Source organism: Rhinatrema bivittatum, chromosome 1 (assembly GCF_901001135.1).
Source record: "Rhinatrema bivittatum chromosome 1, aRhiBiv1.1, whole genome shotgun sequence".
NCBI classification, from domain to species: domain Eukaryota; kingdom Metazoa; phylum Chordata; class Amphibia; order Gymnophiona; family Rhinatrematidae; genus Rhinatrema; species Rhinatrema bivittatum.
This window is the reverse complement of record NC_042615.1, coordinates 62,357,110-62,380,809: the sequence shown is the minus strand read 5'-3', so window position 1 is coordinate 62,380,809 and position 23,700 is coordinate 62,357,110. Positions and strand designations below refer to the sequence as shown.

Below are 23,700 nucleotides of genomic sequence, written 5' to 3'. Positions count from 1 at the left end.
CTGGGGAGCCCATGTGACCGAACTGCAGACAAAAGGATCTTGGTCTCCAGAGGAAGCCAAACACCAAATAAATTTCCTGGAACTTCGAGCAATCAGATATGCTCTCAGAGTATTTCAGGATCGCCTATCCACTCTGAATCATCCTGATTCAAACTGACAACCAGGTGGCCATGTGGTACATCAACAAACAGGGAGGGACGGGCTCCTACCTTCTGTGTTAGGAAGCTGCACAGATATGGGCGGAGGCCCTCTCTTACTCTATGTACCTCAGGGCCACCTACTTGCCGGGAGTGGACAATGTGTTGGCAGACAAGCTGAGTCGCAGATTTCAGCCGCACGAGTGGTCTCTCAACCCCTCAGTGGCGAACTCGATCTTCCAACAATGGGGTTACCCTCATATAGATTTATTTTATTTATTTATTTTTATTTATTTGCAGTTTTTATATACCGACATTTGTTTAGTAATCTCACATCGGTTCACAGATAACAGAAACATTGCAGCTGTGCGAACTAGAACAAACATATGCAACAGTGCTTTACAATAAACATTTACAATAATCAATAAACTTTACAATAAACTTGTTAACGAAGATATGCAACGAAAATATGCTTTACAATAAACATTTACAATAATCAATAAACTTTACTATAAACTTGTTAACGAAAATATGCAACAGTGCTTTACAATAAACTTATTTAACCGGGGGGGGAGGAGGGGTAACAGTGGAAACAATGGAAGGGAAAAATCAAATAGTGGTACATAGCAAATTCTCGCTGAACTTATGTCTGTAAATAAATAGAATGAGTTTTATAAAACACAATTGCAAAAGAGAGAAGCTGGGCCTGAGAGAAAGAAATAGGATAGAAGTCTTATGTCCAATTGAAATACAATAGATATGAGTAGTTGCCAATAAGGCGATAGGTGTGGTGAGAGAGAACGGGGATGTACACTTAAGTAAGTTAGTGGGCAAGGCTGTAGGAGTAAGAGAGAAAGGAGAGCGTAAAGTTAAGTATAAGCTTGTAGGAAAAGCCATGTTTTCAGTTTTTGCTTAAATTTTATTGGGCATGTTTCTTGCCGTGGCTCCGGTGTCATTTTGTTCCAGCAGCTCGGCCCGGCTATGGTTATCGCACGCTTCCTAGTCGACTCAAGAGTGGTGGTTTTAAGTGTGGGGGTGTGTAGGGTGGCTGCATGTTGTGTTCTAGGGGTTCTGGAGTGTTTGTGGAAGTAAAGATCATTATTGAACCATGTCATGTTTTCATTGTGTAGGGTCTTGTGTATTAGAGATAAGGTTTTGAACATGATTCTCTGCGCAATGGGGAGCCAGTGCAGATCTCTGAGTATGGGAGTAATATGTTAAGATTTTCTGGTGTTGGTGAGTATGCGTGCTGCAGCATTTTGAAGCATTTGTAGTGGTAGGATGGTAGTTTTGGGTAGGCCTAGAAGAAGGGCATTACAATAATCAACTTTCGAGAAAATGAGGGATTGGAGTACAGTACGGAAATCATGTTGGTAGAGTAATGGTCTTAATTTTTTTTTAGAGTGTGTAGTTTGAAGAACCCATCTTTAATGGTGTTGTTGATATGGTTTTTAAAGTTAAGGTGGTTGTCTAATGTGACTCCAAGGTTTTTAACAGTGTTAGTGATGTCAGGAGGAGTGAGTGATGTGTGAGTGGCAGCAATTGTGTTTTTGTGATTCTGTGGGGAATGACCGTAAGTTCTGTTTTATCAGGGTTAATAGCCAGATTGATGCTAGTAAGGAGGTTACTAATGGCGGTGAGGGCAGTATCCCATGTTTTAAGAGCATCATTAAGGGAGTCAGTGATGGGGATAACAATTTGTACGTCATCTGCATAGATGAAGTACATAAGGCCATGTTCTGTAAATAGGTGACAAAGAGGGAGAATATAAATATTAAAGAGAGTAGAGGAGAGGGCAGATCCTTGTGGTACTCCGTGATTTATATCGTATGGTTGCGATTCATGGTTTTCGAAATTGACTTTGTATTGCCGTCCTTGTAGGAAGGTTTCAAACCATTGCAGTGGTGTGTTAGCTATGCCGATTTCCTTGAGCCGTGTAATGAGAATGTTGTGATTAATAGTATCGAAGGCCATGGAAATGTCAAGCATGGCTAGTAGGAAGGATTGACCTTTGTCGAATCCAGTAAGTATGATGTTGATTAGAGAGATGAGCAGAGTTTCAGTGCTCATAAATTTTCAAAAACCATGTTACAATGGTGAAAGAATTTTAAATTTTTCTAGGTGTTCAGTGAGCTGGGTGTTTACAATTTTTTCAAGATTTTCGCTATGAAGGGAAGTTTGGAAATAGGTCGGTAATTGGTTAGGTCAGCGGTATCAGCTTTGGGCTTTTTTAGAACAGGTCTGATGATAGCTTGTTTAAGCATATTAGGGATTGCTCCGGTAGCTAATGAGCAATTGATAATTTTAGCAATTGGGGGTGCTATGATTTCAGGTATGGAGAGAAGATATTTGGTGGGTATAGTGTCACTTGGATGTGTGAGGGGTTTCATTTTTTTAATGGTATTTTGAATCTCTAGGGACGTGGTGGGTTCGAAGGCATTAAATATAGCAAAGATTGACAAAGATCTGTCATTTAAGAACCACATATCAAATAAAACCAAAGAAGGATACCACAGACTCCTAACCCTAAGACATTTAAAACCATTCCTCAACACTGATGATTTCAGAACCGTCCTTCAACTTCTTATCTTCTCCACCTTCGACTATTGTAACTCCCTACTAATAGGATTACCCTTCTCTTCCCTCAAACCACTCCAAATACTTCAGAACTCCGCTGCTAGAGTCCTAACTGGTACAAAAAGAAATGACCATGTTACGCCCATTTTGTCCTCTCTTCACTGGCTCCCTATTACTGCATGAATCGCATACAAATCCATGACTATCATCCACAAAATTCTTAACAATGATCATCAAGGACTAAACACCCTTAACATAACTCTTCAAAGCTCCTCAAGAAACCTACGATCCAATAACTCAAACTACTTATTAATCCCCACCATCAAAGATGCTCATCTAACATCAACAAGAGAGAGAGCATTCTCCATCGCCTCCCCCAATCTTTGGAACACTCTACCTGAAGACCTGAGAACTCAACTCAACATAAAAACCTTCAAAAAAGACCTAAAAACTTTACTGTTTCGTAAATTCTTCACGGACCCCCAATCATCTGCTCATACCAACTCTCAAATGAACTCATGACTATAATCTACAATCTAACAGACTTCCCTCCTCATCCACCTTCTATTATTTCCTAGAATTGTTATGTTAGTTTATTACTGTAATGTTCACCATGTTATAATATCTCAAATCTTCCATGAAAAAATTATTCACTATGTAAACCATTATGATGACTTTACCGAATAACGGTATATAAAACTTTTCAAATAAATAAATAACTAAATAAACAAAGGAATCATGTGGGATGGTTCCGGTCAGGGGATTATTACCAGGGAACCGTGCCATGATTTTAACTATTTTCTCATGAAAATATTTAGCTAAGTTCTTACTTTTGGCTTGGGCATCTTTATTACAGGTGGGAGTGGTATTGGTTTTAGTCATTTGTGTTACATATGTGAAGAGAGCATTTGCATTAAATTGCAGGTCATGTATTTTTTTTGCATGGTAATTTTTTTTTGCGTTTAGGGTTTGCTCACGATATATACGTAGGGTTGCTCTGTAAGTATTTCTTTTTGTGAGGGAGGGGTTATTACGCCAATCTTTTTCTAATTTCCTGAGGGTGCATTTTAGAGCTGTCAGTTCAGGGGTGTACCAAGGTTTAAGTGAAGATTTGGAGTGGCCAATTTTTTTAGTGCGAAAGGGGCAAAGGTCGTTGGCAATGTTCCCAGTGATAGAGTACCATGATGTGATTGCTGAGTTGATGTCATTTAGTTCAAGATTATGAAGTTCTTTGTTGAGTGCAGCAGTGAGTTCATCGATAGAACATAATTTGCGGATCTGTATAGTTTTAGGTTCTGGGAGTTGGGGTGAGGTGTTTCGTTTAAGGGTGAGGGTAGTGTGTAGGAGGTGGTGATCTGACCATGGAACAGCAGTGCTAATAGGGTCACTCGAGGAGATGGGTTTGTTAATGAAAATCAGATCCTAGGGTATGACCATTTTGATGAGTAGGGTCAGTGACAATCTGTGTGAAACCAATAGCTTTGAGGGATGATAGGTTTCACAGGCATTTGTTAGTGGGAGGGAGTCAACATGTATATTGAAATCTTCTAAGATGATGGCAGGTTTGTCAATTTCAATATTCTGGGCACTAAATTCAATTATGGGAGGATTTTTTGAAAGAATGCCAGGGGGAATATACACTAGACAGATCTGCAGGTGAGGAGATTTAAATAACCCAATCTCAAATTTTGGGGCAATTTGCACAGGATGTGACGTTGCTGCAAAAAAAAGAATTGCAGATGAGTAGTAACCCAACTCCTTTTTTTTTTAGGTCTTGGGATTGAGTAGATGTCATAGGTGTCATTTGGTAATTGATTAAGTAGGACGGTATCAGTTTCCTTTAGCCAGGTCTCAGTTATGGTGCAAATATCTGGCTTATCATCAGTGAGTATATCATGGAGTATATTGGGTTTTTTTGTGATGGATTGCGCATTAAACAGCATGATAGCTAGAGTCGTGAGACCTAAGAATTGTGTGATTGGTGTGAGCATGATTGGGATGAGGTGTCTGTTCATTTGTTGAGGTTTCATGAGTGTGTCTGTGTATGGCCGATAGTTATATTTGAGTATGGGAATGGGGTTGTTTAGCATATTGCAAGTAATGCACTGAGATGTTTAAAGATACGGAGTTTTAATAGGAATGGTATGGGTGAAGATAGGGAGGGGGAAGTAGGAAAGCAGGTTAGGGAAAGGAGCAAAATAGGCTATTTGTAATGGATTGTAGAGGGGGCAACGCTAAGGGGCACGACAAGGGGCAAGCTCCTTTGTCGCGCTCCTTAGGCGCGCGACGCCTGTGTGAGAGGGAGATTTAAAAGCACATTCTTTTAGTTTCTGTGACGTATTCCAGCTGGGGGAGGGGTTAACAGCCACGAGGTGGAGGAGGAGGAGAGGGTCCAATGGAGGGCTGGGTGCAGGAGAAATCTCAATCCAAGCCCTGGATCCTGGCTTGGAGAGCAGTTGAACAAGCAGAAACAAGCAGAAGTAGAGAACTTTTGCTCTCTCACTCGCAGCCAACACTCTCAGCCAAGAGATGCGTTCTCCCTCTCATGGGCAACCGGTCTCCTATATGCATTCCCTCCACTTCCGCTTCTTTCGAAGACTCTCGTGAACTTATGTCAGGACAAGGGAACCATGATCCTGGTAGCACCTCATTGGCCACGCCAAATGTGGTTTCCAATACTTCAGGATCTCTCCATTCGCAGGCACATTCCCTTGGGAAAGGACCCGCTTCTGATCACTCAGTACGACGGGTGCCTATGCCACCCCAATCTTCAAGCCTTGTCCCTGACGGCCTGGATGTTGAAAGGTTAATTCTGCAGCCACTTAACCTTTCGGAACCAGTTTCCCGTGTCCTGATTGCTTCACGGAAGCCTTCCACAAGAAAATCCTACCTTTACAAATGGAACAGGTTTCAGTCATGGTGCTCTTCTCAATCCCTTGACCCCTTTACCTGTCCCACCATGAAATTTCTTAGAGATAGTCTAAAAACTTCCTCCATCAGAATGCATGTCAGTGCAGTAGCCGCCTTCCATAAAGGTATCGGGAAAATTCCTATTTCAGTACAGCCCCTCGTAACACGTTTTCTGAAGGGCTTGCTTCACCTCAAGCCTCCACTACGCCCTCTGGCCTTTTCTTGGGACCTCAACCTGGTTTTGGGTCGGCTCATGAAACCACCATTCGAGCCTCTCCAATCCTTTGATCTTCGTTATCTCACATGGAAAGTGATTTTCCTTTTGGCAATCACTTCTGCTCGCAGAGTTAGTGAGTTACAGGCTCTAGTTACCTATCTGCCTTACACTAAACTTCTGCAGGACCGGGCAGTACTCTGCACTCACCCTAAGTTCTTACCTAAAGTAGTATCGGAATTTCATCTCAATCAATCCATTATACTACCTACCTTTTTTCCCAGGCCCCATTCCAATCCAGGAGAGCAGGCTCTGCATACCCTTGACTGTAAACGGGCTCTAGCATTCTACCTAGACCGTACAGCTGCCCACAGGAAAAGCACTCAATTGTTTGTCTCTTTCCATTCCACCAAATTGGGGCAGCCTGTAGGTAAGCAGACTCTCTCCTCCTGGTTAGCGGACTGCATATCCTTTTGCTATCAGCAAGCAGGCATTCCACTTCAAGACTGTGTCAATGCACACTCTGTGAGGGCCATGGCGACTTCAGTAGCACACCTACGCTCGGTGCCGCTTCCTGACATTTGCAGGGCTGCCATCTGGAGTTCTCTCCATACCATTACAGCCCATTATTGCTTAGACAAGGCCGGAAGACAAGATTCCATCTTCGGCCAGTCTGTCTTGCACAACCTATTAACAACTTGACGTACCAACACCCATCGGCCTGCCCGTTAGGGTTCAGGATGCCCTCCGCCAAATTCCACCCCAGTCCTAGTATCTTTGCACAACTGGGTACATTTGGTGCATATTCGGACATCCTCAGCTTGGTACTCACCCATATGTGAGGACTACCATCCTGCTTGTCCTGTGAGAAAGCAAGTGTTACTTACCTGTAACAGGTGTTCTCACAGGACAGCAGGATGTTAGTCCTCACGAAACTGGCCCACCACCCTGCGGTGCTGGGCTCGTTACGTTTCTTATTTTATTTTTTGGCACTTCCTGGAGCTTTTAAACAAGACTGAAGGGGGATCCCTGCTGGCTGCAGGGTTAGTGCCATGCTGGGCATGCCCAGTAGGTGCCAGTCAAAGTTCTAGAAACCTTTGACAAAAGTGTTCTGTGATTGGGCTCCATTCTGTGATGTCACCCATATGTGAGGACTAACATCCTGCTGTCCTGTGAGAACACCTGTTATAGGTAAGCAACACTTGCTATCTGTGATAGAAGCAAAGACAATTTGGCCACCAGTTGCTGGCAAAAAAAAAGAATCAATGAATTATATAGAAAAAAAATTATTAGTTGTTTAGAAACTTGAAATTCTCCATCTCAGGGCTCGGGTGACCAAGCATTTGACTCTAGCTCTTATGGTTTATGGTTCATTGAACTTTTTTTGTTAGACATCAGACATTCATCATTAATTCTGGATGGGGAATCTCCAATCACCAAGGGCCACAAATCGGTCATAATTTTGATACCTGTAATGAATATGCACAAGATAGTTGCATGCACATTTCCTCAGTTTTATGCAGATCTATTGTATGCATATTTATTAAAAATATCCTGAAAGTCTTGTCAATGTAAGGACTGGAAATTCCCCATCTCTGGGGCATATCTGCAGTAGAAACAATCCTTAAAATGTTTGCCTTCACCTATTCTCTAGTGTCCATAAAACAGTTTCTAAGTGTTTGATAGATTTTCATGGATTCTAATTTCACAAGCTTTCATGTATCTGCAAAAAATGTTGCATGCTCATATGCCAGTAGAAACACCAATTGGCAACACTTAAACATCTCAGCCTAATGTACATCAAGAGATACTCAAGGAGGGTAAAAATAGAATATTCCTTTGCACTCAGGCAAGCCAATCCACACCAGTAGTTATTCATTCCTACCAGCAGATGAAGATGGAATAAAACTGACTCGCTGACGTCACTGACATATAGACTTGCCCCGACATCAGCCTGCCAGTATTCTCCAGCAGATGGTGATATACAGATTCCTTGTGGAGCTTGCTTGTTTAAAAAAGAAAAGAAAAGATAAAAGATAGAAAATTAGAAGAATTGAACACAGCTTGAACTCCTGAAGAGACATCTGTTGGTTCCTCTCTCTGTTGAGCGCTTTAAGACTGGAAGCCTAACCAGGTGTAGACTTTAAATAAATAAATAAATAAATAAATAATATATATATATATCTGCATATCTGCAGTAGAAACAATCCTTAAAATGTTTGCCTTCACCTATTCTCTAGTGTCCATAAAACAGTTTCTAAGTGTTTGATAGATTTTCATGGATTCTAATTTCACAAGCTTTCATGTATCTGCAAAAAATGTTGCATGCTCATATGCCAGTAGAAACACCAATTGGCAACACTTAAACATCTCAGCCTAATGTACATCAAGAGATACTCAAGGAGGGTAAAAATAGAATATTCCTTTGCACTCAGGCAAGCCAATCCACACCAGTAGTTATTCATTCCTACCAGCAGATTTTTATATATATATATATATATATATATCTATATCTATATATAAATAAAGGACAAAAGAGTGCTCGGTAGTGAAGGCTTGTGCCCTCTCCACCTGTAGCAGGAGACCCAATTGTGCTCTCAACCAGGAACGGCTGAGCTCAGGTAAAAAAGAGATAGGAGGGAAGTGTAGGTGCCCTCTTTTTCTTTACCAGATCTCTCTTACCTTTGGCATTTCCCTCAGTGTTTCCCTTTTCTGTATCATGTCTCTGGGGATTTAGTGAAGCGTGGAGGCGGCATGAGTCAAAGGGTTGAGCAGCTTTCGCTAGGCCCTGTGTGTCAAGCTCAGTTCAGTCAGCCGTGTGGTAGGCTGTGGTGGTTTTTTCCCTGCGCACTCAGGCAAGTGCACGCATTGTCACTGCTTGACGATGTCTTATAGTGGGCGTGCACTTATGTGGGTGCTTGTGCACGTAAGGTCACAGCCTAGATTTGAGCATGGATTTGCATGTTTACACCCGGACGCAGTTGGTGTGCATGCAGTAGGCCACGTAAAGCCGAGATAAAAATAATAATGCCGGGGACAAAACAATATCTTAAGTTCTTTGCTATATGTATGGCTTGCCATAAAAGGGCAATTCAGCCATCACTCTCGCTGCACCTATGTCAGCGATGTTTAAACGCTCATAGAAATGACAGCAGAAAAAGACCAAACGGCTCATCCAGTCTGACCAGCAAGCTCCCACACTTATTTTCCCATACTTATCTGTTTCACGAAGATTTTCATGGAGATTTGTCTATTACAGATTTTGCAGTCGTTGGATCTCCCCTTGGCCTATGATGGATCCAGAGGGAAGAGGCGCAGGAGGCAATACAGTGGATAGTTCTCCTCTACCCTTGTTACTGATGGCAGAGACATCCCTGGGGGAGAGGTCGGAAAGTGCCATGTTTAGGCCTATGGGCCCCGATATGAATCCTTCCTCTATCTCCTGGGAGGAATCTTTCCAGAGTTTTCAGGTGTCCAGTGGAGGCAAAGCAACCTGCTAAGAAGGGGTCTTATGCTCGGGCCTCCTTCTTGCCATCCACTTTGGGCAAGCGCCACAAGGAGGCTGGCTGCCCCTGTTCAGGGGGACGCAGATCTTGACATAGCAGATGATTCTGATGGGGACTTGGCTTTCTCACCTCTGGAAGAGTTAGAAATTCCACCTGATTTGGAGCCACATCGACCTCTGTTCCGTTCTTTTCACAGGATCAAGTTGCTGAGTCTGTTGACTCAGACCCTGAAGACACTAGGAGTAGACAGGGGTCACAAAAGAAAGATCCCATATTGGTCACTTTATTGAAAGCATCCTGAGTCTTTCCCGCCCTGGAGCCAATTCAAATTAATTGATCTTGAGTGGAATGTCCCAAAGATAAGCTTCAAAAAGGGGGGGGGGGGGGGGGCGCACACCCTTGGGCGAGTTTCTACCTCTTGAATCTAAAGGCAGAGGAACAGTTGCGATTCCCGTAGGTTGATGTCTTGGTATGCACCCTTACTAAGCGAACCACTATACCAGTTGAAGGAGAGGCAGCTCTAAAGGATGCTCAGCATAGGAGGATTGAGCCCATCCTTACACAGGCTTTTGAGGCCATGGCAATGAATTTGCAAATTGCTTCTTGCTGTCTGGTGGCTCGGGAGAGTTTGTGTCTTTCTCAGGAGACCCAAGGAGTAGCGTCCAATAGCGGGTCAGTGATGGAACCAGGAGCCGCATTTTTAGCTGATGCGGGCTGGGACTTGCTAGAGATGACTGTTAGAGGAGTGGCTTCCATGATAGTGGCTAGTCACCAGTTGTGGCTGTGAAATTTGTTGGCAGACACTGTTTCAAATTCCAGTTTCATAAGGTTACCCTTTAATGGTTCATCTTGTTCAGAAGTGAGATAGAGAAGATGGCAAATAAATGGGGCAAATCTAAGATTCCTCGATTGCTGGAGGACATGAAAGTGGCATTACGTTCTTTGGAAATGAGAGGCCATTCCAGGGATTCTCATTGGTTTTGTCCTTACAGAGGAGCAGCTACTCAACTCTCATCCATTTGTAAGATCTCAGTCCTTTTGGCCTAAGAAGTCTATGGGCTCCGGGATTGGAGCATCTCAATCTTCACAATGGATCCATGGGTCCTGGAGGTGGTAAGAGATGGTTATGCTCTAGAATTTATCCAAATTCCTCTGGACGCATTTATGGTCTTTCCCTGCAACTTTCTATTGAAGAGAGCAGCAGTGGAGACTATGTTAAGAAGGCTGATAGATCTGAAGACTGTAATTCCAGTTATCCCAGGACAAACAGGATGCTAGTCCTCACATATGGGTGACGTCACTGAACGGAGCCCAGGCGGGAAAGCTTTCTGTCAAAGTTTCTAGAAACTTTTGACTGGCCGTGTGAGGCCACTGAGCATGCCCAGCATGCTATGATATTCTCTGCCACAGGTGTCTCTCTTCAGTCTTCACTTTTCCGCGCTGCCATTCGCAGCGCGGACCGATAGCCCTACCGTTTGGGAATCTCTCTTTTGACTGAAAAGTCATTTATCAATATATTCTCTGTCACGGGAAAATCTCTACCTCGCCGGCTGGTGAGTACTGTCTTTCAAAAAAATTTTCGGCCGAAAATTTTTCTCACACACACACACAATCATTTCATCGACAGCCGTCGATCAAAAATGGTGACCGGTTTCAAGAAATGCCCGGTCTGCAACCGAAATATGTCTATCACTGATCCGCATTTGGAATGTGTACTGTGCCTCGGGGAACAACACGATGTCAGTACATGCACCAAATGTGCAGAGATGACGGTCAAGGGACGAAAAGCCAGGCAAGAGAAGATGGAGCACCTTTTTTCTCTTCAGCTAATCCCTTCTCCCTCAAAAGCACCGAGGTCGTCTCCGGCTGGAGCGACAAAAAGAGTTTTACTGAAAAAACCGCATCCAGATGGATCCGGTGATCGACCGTCCTCGCCATCGTCTGTGATCTCCACAAAGTTCTAAAACCAAACATCGCCATCGATCATCGTCCGCATCGGTGTCCCAGGATGAGTCGATGCCGAAGCGGCCTAAAAATCAAGATACGTCGGTGGTTGGGCCTTCGCCGTCACAGATACCTACGATGTCATCGATGGACATTGCGGCATCGCCACCGCATACACCATCGGTGTCTTCACTCATACCACAGCCAGAACTGTCTACACTTATTAGACAAGCTGTTTTACAAGCTCTACAGGAGCAACAAGTTCTGACAGGCCTGTCGATGCCGACCTCCGGGTCGATGCCGATACCCTCGATATCGATGCCGATACCTCCACCGTCTGTATCGATGCCAATGTTTTTTCCTGTAACATCGATGCCGGTGATAACACCGATGACAACAATATCTTTCCTTCCAAGATCCTCGATGGGTTTCATAACCACCACACCGAGGCTCCAAACACAATCTACATCAATGTTATCTCAAATTCCATTGATGATTCCATCGACAACATCCCTGCCACCACCTGATCAATCACTAGAAATACAAGATGAGGCATTTTACCGTCGCCTCCTACAAAGGTACCAGAATGTCATCGACAACTTACCACCTATCACTCCAAGAACAACATCTTCTGAAATTTTCATCAATGATCCTCAACCTGGACCTTCAGGGCTTCATGTCCCACAACTACCAGCAACTCAGACAACTTACAGGGAAGATTCAGAAGACTCCTGGGATGACTAACCCTCTCAATTTTCCTCTGAGGAGTTCATGTCCAATCCTTCTTCTCCTGACCGAAGAAAGAAGTCACCCCCAGAAGATCTTTCCTTCTCATCATTTATACAAACTATGTCTGATTCCATTCCATTTAAGTTGACTGCTGAGGAGGACACAAGAGCACAAACTCTTGAAGTATTACAGTTTGTGGATCCACCCAAACAGGTATTAGCAGTACCTGTACATGAAGTCTTACTAGATCTTCAGAAGAGAATCTGGGAACACCCAGCTTCTATCCCTGCAGTAAACAAAAGAGTGGAAACCACCTATATAGTTCAGCCAGCTCTAGGGTACCACAAACAACAATTGCCCCATCAGTCTGTTGTTGTGGAATCAGTGCAGAAAAAATCTAAACGTGTGCGCCCACATTCCTCCATCCCACCAGGCAGGGAGCACAGGTTCCAAGACACAATGGGTAAGAAGATCTACCAGAGTTCCATGCTGAGCACAAAAATCTCTGCATTTCAGCTCTATATAACTCAACACCAGAGAAATCTCTGGAAAGAGATGGAACAATTCATCACTTCCTTACCCACTCAGTTCCAAGAACCTGCTCAAGCAATCATATCAAAAGGTCTTGAGGCAGGAAAACACGAAGTAAGAGCAGTGTATGATAACTTCAAAACTGCTTCAAGAACAGCAGCAGCAGGAATCACTGCTCGTCGGTGGGCCTGGCTCAAGGCGTCTGATCTCAGGCTTGAGGTACAAGATAAGCTTGTTGACCTTCCCTGTCTTGGTGACAATCTCTTTGGAGATAAAATTCAAGAGGCTGTACAACAACTCAAAGATCACACTGAGACCCTTAAACAACTGTCTCAAACCCCTCAAGAACCTGCTAATCAACCTTCTTGTCGTCCTCCACGTAGGGATGTAAGATGGTCTTACTACAGGCCACGCAGGTATTACCAACAAACAACTAGGGGTAGATCTACCAGGCCAACCCAGCGATCTCAGGCCAGACAATCCAGACATGCCCGTCCACAACCTCCTGCACAGACAGGACCTGCAACAGGCTTTTGAGGACTCCACCAGAGAACAGATTCAACCTTGCAATCCCAAGCCAAATCTTCCAATGGGAGGCAGAATATCCCTTTTTCACACAAATTGGCAAACCATAACCTCAGATCAATGGGTTCTTTCCATAGTCGCCCGAGGTTACAAACTAAATTTCACTTCTATTCCTCCAGAATGTCCACCAACATACTACCAACAACAAAACTCTCAACTTCATCAATTACAAACAGAATTATCCACCCTTCTGAGATCCAAGGCCATTCAACCAGTGCCCCGGACACAGAAGGGCAGAGGATTCTACTCCAGATATTTCCTCATTCCAAAGAAAACCGGAGGCCTACGTCCTATCCTAGACCTCAGAAATCTCAACAAATTTCTAAAGAGAGAAAAATTCAGAATGGTTTCTTTAGGCACCATGCTTCCACTTCTTCAAGCAAAGGATTGGCTTTGTTCTCTGGATCTTCAAGATGCTTATGCTCACATTCCAATATACCCTCCTCATCGCAAGTACCTGCGCTTCACAGTAGGCCATCAATAATTCCAATACAGAGTTCTACCATTTGGACTGGCGTCTGCTCCCAGAGTCTTCACCAAATGTCTAGCAGTCATAGCAGGACACTTGCACAAGGAAGGTGTCCATGTTTTTCCATATCTAGACGACTGGCTCATAAAGAGTCCATCTCAAAAAGGAGCAATAACTTCTCTCAATCGGACAATTGCTCTAGTTCACTCCATGGGGTTTCTCATCAGTTATCAAAAATCCCATCTCACTCCAACTCATCTACTTCAATTCATAGGAGCGGACTTGAACACAAATCTAGCAAAGGCCGTTCTACCTATAGAACGGGCAGAGGCCCTCATTCTACTCGCAAAGTCCATTTCCTTAGGGACACAAACCACAGCTCATCAGTTTCTGATACTGCTAGGTCACATGGCCTCCACAGTTCATGTTACTCCTATGGCAAGGCTAGCCATGCGAGTTACCCAATGGACTTTAAGGTCACAATGGCTCCAAGCCATTCAACCACTCCACTATCCAATTCAAGTGACCAACCAATTAAAATCATCTCTACTTTGGTGGACAACAAGGACAGCCTATGCAAAGGCCTACCTTTCCAACAACCAGTCCCAGAGATTACTTTAACTACAGATGCATCCACCTTAGGATGGGGAGCTCATGTAGACAATCTCCGCACTCAAGGGACTTAGACAAAACTCGAAGCAACATTTCAAATCAATTTTCTGGAACTTCGAGCTATACGTTATGCACTGCATGTGTTCCAGGACTGCCTTTCACACAAGACTGTTCTCATCCAAACAGACAACACAGTTGCCATGTGGTACATCAACAAATAAGGAGGTACGGGCTCGTATCTCCTTTGTCAAGAAGCAGCACAGATTTGGGGCTGGGCCCTGAATCACTCAATGTTCCTACGAGCCACTTATCTGGCAGGCATACACAATATAGTGGCGGATCGACTCAGTCGTCAATTCCAACCACACGAATGGTCCCTGGATCCTGCAGTAGCAACCAGGATATTTCAACGTTGGGGTCAACCAACAATAGACCTCTTTGCGTCACATCTGAATCACAAAGTGGACAAGTTCTGTTCTCTACACAAACAGAACAATCAGCCAGCCAAGGACGCCTTTGCTCGCCCTTGGAACTCAGGCCTACTATACACGTATCCTCCAATACCGCTCATAACCAAAACTCTAGTGAAGCTGCAACAAGACAAAGGGACCATGATACTCATAGCCCCGTATTGGCCTCGACAAGTATGGTTTCCCACACTGCTAGACCTCTCAGTCAGGGATCCAATTCGTCTGGGAGTAGCTCCCACTCTCATAACTCAGGATCAGGGCCGGTTGCGCCATCCCAACCTTCAGTCCCTATCCCTGACAACATGGATGTAGAAAGCTTGATCTTACAACCACTCAATCTTTCATCCCATATATCTCAAGTGCTTATAGCTTCACGTAAACCTTCTACATGAAAAAACTATTCTTCTAAATGGAAGAGATTCACTTTGTGGTGCTCAGCAAAAGATATAAATCCTTTCACTTGCCCCACAACTTCTCTACTGGACTATTTATACCATCTTTCAGATTCTGGTCTCCAGACTTCATCTGTAAGAGTTCATTTAAGTGCAATCTCTGCTTACCATGACAAGATAGGAGATGCACCTATATCCACACATCCTCTCGTAAGTAGATGTATGAGAGGTCTAACTCACCTTAAACCACCAATTCGAAAACCCGTCCCAAGCTGGGACCTGAATTTGGTACTAACAAGACTCATGCGCTCTCCTTTTGAACCCATCGACTCTTGTAATCTTAAATTTCTCACATGGAAGACTATCTTCCTCATAGCCATTACTTCAGCTAGAAGAGTTAGTGAGTTACAAGCACTTGTTACATACGAACCTTATACAAAGTTCCTACATGACAGAGTGGTTCTCCGTACCCATCCAAAATTCCTTCCCAAGGTGGATACGGAATTCCACTTGAACCAATCAATAAATTTACCCACATTCTTTCCAAGGCCTCATGCCCATCCAGGGGAAACAGCCTTACACACCCTGGACTGTAAGCGTACACTCGCTTTCTACTTAAACCGTACTTCAGTCCATAGGAAATCCACTCAGCTTTTTGTTTCTTATGATCCAAACAAACTGGGTAAAGCAATGGGTAAACATACCCTATACAATTGGATAGCAGATTGTATAGAGTTCTGCTATGAACAAGCAGGCCTTCCTCTTCAAGGGCGAGTAAAGGCTCATTCAATAAGAGCAATGTCAACATCAGTAGCACATTTTTGTTCAGTGCCAATCTTAGACATATGCAAAGCAGCAACCTGGAGTTCTCTTCACACTTTTGCAGCTCACTACTGCTTGGACAAAGAAGGAAGACAATCTGTCTTAAAGAACTTGTTTCCAGTTTAATCCCAACTCCTTCTACATCCAATGTTCTGTGATCTTCGGCTGACTCATTCAACAACAATACTTCATTGTTGCCTCAATATAACATGACTCAGCCTCTAGCTCACTATTCACCCATATGTGAGGACTAGCATCCTGCTTGTCCTGGGATAAAGCAAAATTGCTTACCTTGTAATAGGTGTTATCCCAGGACAGCAGGATGTAGTCCTCACAGAACCCACCCGCCACCCCGCGGAGTTGGGCCTCAGACCTTTATTATTTTATTTTTGCAAACGCTTTATGCTATATACCAGACTGAAGAGAGACACCTGTGGCAGAGAATATCATAGCATGCTGGGCATGCTCAGTGGCCTCTCACGGCCAGTCAAAAGTTTCTAGAAACTTTGACAGAAAGCTTTCCCGCCTGGGCTCCTTTCAGTGACGTCACCCATATGTGAGGACTACATCCTGCTGTCCTGGGATAACACCTATTACAAGGTAAGCAATTTTGCTTTCCCAGATCGCAAGAAAATTTGAGCAGTATTCCATTAATTTTGTCGTTCCCAAGAAGGAAGAGGGGTCCTTTTGACCCATCATTTTTGAGTGACACATTTCATGATGTAAATTCTGCACTCCGTAATTATAGCAGTACAAAAAGGGGAATTTCTCATGTCTCTCGATTTGACGGAGGCCTATTTGCGTGTTCCCATTTGACAGGAGCATCAACATTTCCTACATTTTGCCACTCCTGGGACATCATCACTTTCAGACCCTGCCCTTTGGGCTTGCTGCTGCCTCAGAACCTTCTCCAAAGTCATGGTGGTGGTAGCGGTGTCTGTGCGCAAGGAAGGCATTCTGGTTCATCCATATCTGGACGACTGATTCAGGCCAAGAGTGTGGAAGAGAGTCATTTGGCATCTCGCATGGTGATTTCTTGCTTCAGGAACTAGGCTGGGTAGTAAACTTAGCCAAGAGCAGTTTATGACCATCTCAGATCTTAGAATGCCTCAGCGTGTGATTCAATAGGGACAAGGGCAGAGTGTTTCTGCTGAAGAGTCACATTCAGAAATTAGTTGCTCAAGTACAGGTCTTGAGATGGACTATTTGCTTGACGGTGTAGTCTTATCTGCAGATGCTTGGATCTATGTTGGCCATGATGGAAATAATTCCCTGGGTAAGGGCGCACATGAGGCCTTTCAATGTGTGGTGTTCTCCTGGTGGAACCCACAGTCGTAGGAGTACACAGTGAGACTCCACTTGCCATTGGAAGTGAGCATTCAGCTGCAGGGGTGGTTACAAGCAGATCATCTCAGGAAGGGGGGGGGGTACCCTTGGAGACACTGGTCTGATTGGTGCTCATGAAAAATGCGAGCCGCCTGTATTGGGAGGGCTCACTGTCAAGAGTTGATGGTGCAAGGTTGGTGGAATGCCGAGGAGTGGCAGTGGACCATCAGTCATTTGGAAGTGTTTGCGGTTCAACTGTCATGCTTGTGGTTTGCTGAGTGGTTGGAACCTTGAGCAGTAAGGTTAATGTTGAACAATGCCATGATGGTGGCCTACATCAAACATCAGGGCAGAAGCCAACAGGTGTCAGTGGAGGTAGATGCACTTATGGTGTGGGCGAAGCAACATCTTCAGGATATATCCTCCTAGCATGTTGTTGGGAAGGATAATGTACAAGCCAATTTCTTCTGCAGACAGGTCTTGGACCCAGGAGAGTGGGAGCTGGCGAACAAGGCCTTTCAACTCATAGTGGAAAGTCGGGGTCGGCTATGCCTGGATTTGATGGTAATTTCCAACAACGCAAAATTCTTCAGTCACAGAAGAGATCTGAGAGTTTTGGGAATGGATTCTGTCTTCCAGGTGAACCTGCAGAGTGGGCTATTAAATGCCTTTCCACCTTGGCCAATGATCAGCAGGGTGATTCGCAGCATTGCGGGTCAGACCGAGACAATATTTCTGGTGGCTCCAAATTGACCGTGGTATGCTGATCCTCAGTGGCTACTGGTGGACAGTCCTCCCAGACTGCCACTCAGGAAGGATCTCTTGCATCAGGGGCCAATACTGCACAATGATTCAGGTCAGGTTTGTCTTACTGTTTGGTCTTGAGAGGGCTAGGTTGTTGAGATGTGGTTATTCCTCGGCAGTGATTTCCAGTTTGCTTCGGGCAAGGAAGTTTTCTACATCTCTAGTTTATATTAGGGTTTGGAGAGTGTTCGTGAGCCGGTGTGGCGTGTGAGGTTCTCAGCCTCTTAAAGTTAAAATTCCGCTGATATTGGAATTTTAGGAAGGTTTGGTTAAAGACTTGCCCTTAAACACTCTGAAGATGAAGGGAGTCAAGCATGTTCGTTCTGTCTTATGTCTACCTCTGCCTCTTTGGGACCTTAATTTCGTATTATGTTTTTTGGTGGGTCCTACATTTCGGCTGCTGCATGCTCTCTCTTTGTGGCTGCTTACTTTGAAAATGTTTTTTCTGTTGACGATCTGTTTGGCAAGGCGAATTTCTGAGCTACAGGCTCTTTCTTGCCGTGAGCCATTTCTGCGAATGACTTCGGGAGTGGTACAGTCTAGGATTATACCTTCCTTTTCACCGATACTGGTTTTGGAGTTTCATTTGAATCAGTCTATTTCTCTGCCCACTCTGGTCAGAGATAGAGATGAGCGAGATTATCGTTTGTTGCATGCCTTGGATGTCAAACAGCATCTGGTGTGGTACTTAAAGGTTACTTGCTCCTTGAGGAAAACTGATAATCTGTTTGTGCTCCATCGTAGAAGTAAATTGGGATTGGGCGACAATAGCCTGTTGAGTGAAGGAAGTTGTCATGGCTGCTGCTCTGTGGATGAATCATTACCTAGACAGGTCAAGGTACATTCCACTAGAGCTCAGGCGGTCTCGTGGACGGAGATTATCTCCTGTCTAGATTTGCAGGGCAATGATGTGGTCATCCTTACATACCTTCTCTAGGCATTACTGCTTGGATGTTAAGGCTCAAGAGGATTCGACTTTCGCACATAAAGTGTTAATTGAACTGCAGGCAGCTGTATCAGGAGTGGCTTTGGTACATCCCACTAATGTGGATTGGCTTGCCCGAGTACAGAGGAATGAGAAATTACTACTTACCTGATAATTTCCTTTCCTGTAAGGAAGGCAGGCCAATCCACAACCCACCCTGGGCTGCCTACTTGCTTTTAATGCGTCCCTTATATGTGAATGAAGTAGATTGTTATTTCTTTTGATTAATTTGAAGGACTGGTAAGTAAAAGAATGAGCTCCTAAGATGGTAACTTTTTTTTGCTGAGCTCAGTGTTTCCCAGTTGCTTGGAAACCTGAGTGATTTATGGTTGATAGTCATGTTCAAGTATAATCAGTTTGTCTATAGTTTGGCTTTTCTAGAGATACTGGCAGGCTGATGGGGCAGGACTATATGTCAGTGACATCAGCAAATCAGTTTTACTCCATCTCCATCTGCTGGAGTGCTTAATCCACTGATGGCGATTGGCCTGCCTTCCTTAAAGGAAAGGAAATTAATCAGGTTAGTAGTAATTTCTCCTTCATTTTTTGGGGAGATTCATAGGTGATCCCAAAACTAAATGGAATGGAATCCTCAACATGCACATTTCACAAAACACTTCCTCAGGTGCACTCTTGTTTTTAAGGGTTTTGCAATGTAGTAATTGTGCTGCACAGTATTATATTATGCCCCAGTGCTTTACATTTTATTCCAGTTATCTTCCTTTCTTTTGAACTCATTGCCAGGTGAAATTATTGACTGGGTTGCATTGGACCGTGAGCAGCAAACTCACTACCAGCTGACTGTACTAGTAACTGACAACGGTATACTACGGCGCAATGCTACAGCCAGTGTTTATATCTTGGTCTCCGACTTGAATGATAACCCACCCTATTTCCCGCAAGTTCCCTTTGAAAACGAACTGAACATAAAGGTTTGTGTAGCCCAATTTTATAGTGATCCAAATGTAATTATGTATGCATTTGAGTCAAACTAAACTTGTGGAGAAGTGTTCTAGGACTTTTGCCTGTTCCTTAAGTTTCCCAGCACTTTGTTCAAATATTTGTTGTTGAGATTTTAATTTTCCAGAAATTGCAGGAAATAAAAAAAACTGACTTGTAGAGATTATCAACTGATTTTTAGCAAGCCTTAAATCTGACTCATATTTAATTTGAGCACCATCTTGTGGTGAAAAAAAGAAGACATAAAATTGAATTACATGCTGTACTTGCTGGGAATCTGTGTGATGCCTCTAGTCTTGTTCAGAAGCTGTGTTCCATGTATTGTACCTGGAAATGTTGAACAGAAATTCATATATGACAGGAGGGATATCCTAGTAGTTAAACTAATGGGCTGGTACCCAGGAGACTATGGTTCAAATTCTGATTCTGCCACTAACACTGATTGTGACCTTGAGCAAATCACATTAGCTCTTATTACCTTAGGTATTCATTTAGATTAGAAACATTTTGGTGCAGGGACACACATCTATATGAAATTTGTTGTATAGTGTCCTGGATTAAGGGTTTTTATACTAATGCATGTCAACTGCTGGTTTTAATGCAGCCAGTACATTGGGCTTTTATGCCTGGTGTACTAAAATGATCTACATTGCATTATGGCAACATTAAAGAGAACACAACTATGGTAATGGTGCTATGTTTGGCAGCCCAGATTTTAGCAGTGTTAACTGGCCAAAGTGAAGGGGCCAGTTAATATAGAGAACACCATTCTCTCCCTGGGTCTACTGGGTATGCTGCAGAAGCAGCACCTCTCTGGGTGAGGGAGTCCTAGTAAGTGTGTCTTTTATGTGATTTGGTAAATTGAGGGAAGTAGGATTATTAGTAATATATTGGGATTTCTTCCACTCATCCTCAAAAGAATTTTCGGCTGAACGCAGAATTTGTTTGGAAGTACAAAAGAGGAGCACCTGGTAGCTGATCTATAGCCATGATACAGGAATCCAGGAGGAGCCCTAGTGCATAGCTCCCAGCCACAGAACTATTGTTGCAGTGGCCAGACTAGGAACAGTGGGAGGGAGGGTCTATTAAAATAGGGAGAAAAAAATCCCAGGATATTTGTAATTAAAGGCTCATTATACCAGAATCCCAGCACTGACCTGAAAGAGAGAGGAAAAAAAAGGATGAACTACTGAGACAAAATAAGATCAGATATCAGAGTCCCTCTTCTCCCCCTGAAAATGCAGAGGGGTGTCTAGGTCCCTCTGGTCTCCTCTCTTCCCCCAACCTCTAAAATTCAAAGTGGACGCCCAGATCCCACTCACTGGCAGAAGAAAGCCCATTTCTCTATGAGTAAGCAAGTATAACCCCTTTTTGGAAGATAGCTGTTCTAGGGCACACAACTAATTTATTTCTTCTGGGGCTGCTCCGACTAACCATTTCATCTCATGCTGACTCTTAATCCTGGGGGGGGGGAAATCATCACTTATGGCCCAGATGATGAGAAAAGGTTGCCAGTGTGTGTGTAGTCATCTATTGCTTCCTATGTGGTGAGAGGGCCAGGGCTGGTGTTAAAATAAGGTTTAATGATTAATACTCATAAATTAAAGTCCATCATCCAGAAGTGTGAATTTACATTTGACTGTTGGTACAGGTATTATTTTGGGTAGGTAGATGTCCTTTTACCAGACCTTTGGGTAGAGCCCATGGTAATCTTAAATTACAAACTCTCCCAGCGGATGTGTCCCCAACATTACTGAAAAATCCTACCTTTGATCATCTTCTCCTCGGACACCCAGCCCATCCTGGTCCTTTGAGGGCAGAGAACCGGATGAGGTTTCCTGCTTTTATTTTTCCTTCTTTCATGATTTTTATCCTTATTATCTGATCTTTCTTGGGAACTTCTCTTGGGGAAAAGTTAGTGGGATCAGGCAAGATCTCCACTCTGAAATCTCAGTGGGGAAGGGGGATCCAAAACCTCCCCACTCTTCTTAAGTCCAAAAAATACCTTAAAGCTTAAACTGGATATCTCTTCTGCATTCACTCTCTCTCACAGCAGGATCCATCACTAGTGCTTGCCCAACTAGGGTTTTAGAGTAGGCTCACATCTTTGGAAACCCTGGTGAGACCCCTTCTGCCTTTGAAGGGTATCAGGCTTAAAAGTCTGTCTCTCTGTTAATGATAAGAAAGGCCTTAAGGCAGGGAGTGCATTGGGAGGTATCACTTCTAAAATAAACTCCTTTGATTGAAGTTGGTAGGCCCTGCCAGAGTGTAGAAAAAATACATCCTTAATCCTTGACTGCTTCTCAAACTGATCCCCACAGTGTATTAACATGGTTGGGCTAAATAGGCTTCAGACATCCAATCCGGATTCTCCAGGTACGAGTGACTGAGGGGTATGGATGACTTTTTATAAAGTGTGTTCTAAGAGGTGATCTATATAGGGACAGTGACATCTGGTGGCCAGACTGGGAAGGTCTGCCACCAAGATAATATTAGTCACTTAAGTGGGTGATAATATACAACAGCACCAAGACAGAAAAGCTCTCTCAGAGCTTTGAAAAATCAAGAAGGGCCTTCCTGTGCATCCACAGTCATCTTTTTTTTTCTTCTGCTCATGCAAATGAACATGTTTTTGCACTTTTTTCCTTAGCCATGCATCTAATTTTTCCTTCATTTTTGTTAGTGATTTTGTGGCACAATGGAGTTTGTTTAAATAAAAGAATACCTTCTAAAGAGAAAAAACAATCCAAGGAAATTTCTTTTCTTGCAAGAGCAATAAACAGTGCTTTTATTAACAAGGTCAAATGTAGCTGAAGCAGCCAGCAACTCAACTCTTACAGAAACAGGAAGCAAGTAAGTATACATGCAAAAGCAGTATGGAAGCCCTAGTAGTTCAAAACAGTTCAATACTAGCTAACACTATACAGTCCAGTACAGTGACATGAAATATATTGCCAATAGGTTTTTCCCTTGTTAATATTTTCTTTCCTTAGCAGGTCTCCAAAAATGAAAATTACATAGTTATGTTTTTCTCTATTTTTCTTTAAAATTAACTCCAACCTAGTATCGGTTCTCTTCAATATGTCTGAGGAGAAGCTAGATTTTCCTCATCATCCAGCCAGATGAGTCTAGACACATGGATTATGGTCCCCACACAGCATATGTAGACAGAAACTAATAGGTTTATTGAGTTCACCCTTGCCAGTGTTCTCTGTCTCCAGCACACGGTAGGCAAGCATCCTGATTAGGCTGGGTGAAGATGAATTGGATTGGAAATGGCTGTGGAGCTCCCTCACTCGTTTGAGCATAGCTAGTGGATTGGGGGTTTCAGTTCTGGAACAGAATTCTTCCCTGCTATGATCAGTAGAATTGCCTCTCCCCACTTCATCTCTCCTTTTCTGCTGTCTCCCCCCCTTCTCCTAAAAAAAAAAAAAAAAGGAATTTAAGGTTTTCCTCCTTCTCTTATTTGCTCCCTTTCTCCTGTTCTGTGCCTTGCTGCTTTGCTCTGGTTATTATATATATATATATATATATATATATATATATATATATATAAATATATAAAAGAGAGAGAGACACACAACAAAGACAGCTGTGTGATCTGTTTGGTGAGTTTATATTTTTTTAATCTCAGGTGGCAATGTTCTGGACACTGAGTTACGATAGGAGAAAGGGGGCAATAGTAGCTCTTCTGGAGTATGGGAAATGAATAGTGTTTTGCAGTACA

The 23,700-nt window shown here is 43.4% G+C and overlaps 1 protein-coding gene across 1 annotated transcript in view; it reads left to right on the top strand.

Moving 5' to 3' along the window:
* The window catches only part of DCHS2 (dachsous cadherin-related 2), a 243,486-nt gene that overhangs the window by 151,004 nt on the left and 68,782 nt on the right, over positions 1 to 23,700 (top strand). The window contains exon 6 of the mRNA XM_029611289.1: positions 19,758 to 19,945. Within this exon, the coding sequence (XP_029467149.1) occupies positions 19,758 to 19,945 (188 nt within the window). The remainder of the gene's footprint in view (positions 1 to 19,757; positions 19,946 to 23,700) is intronic.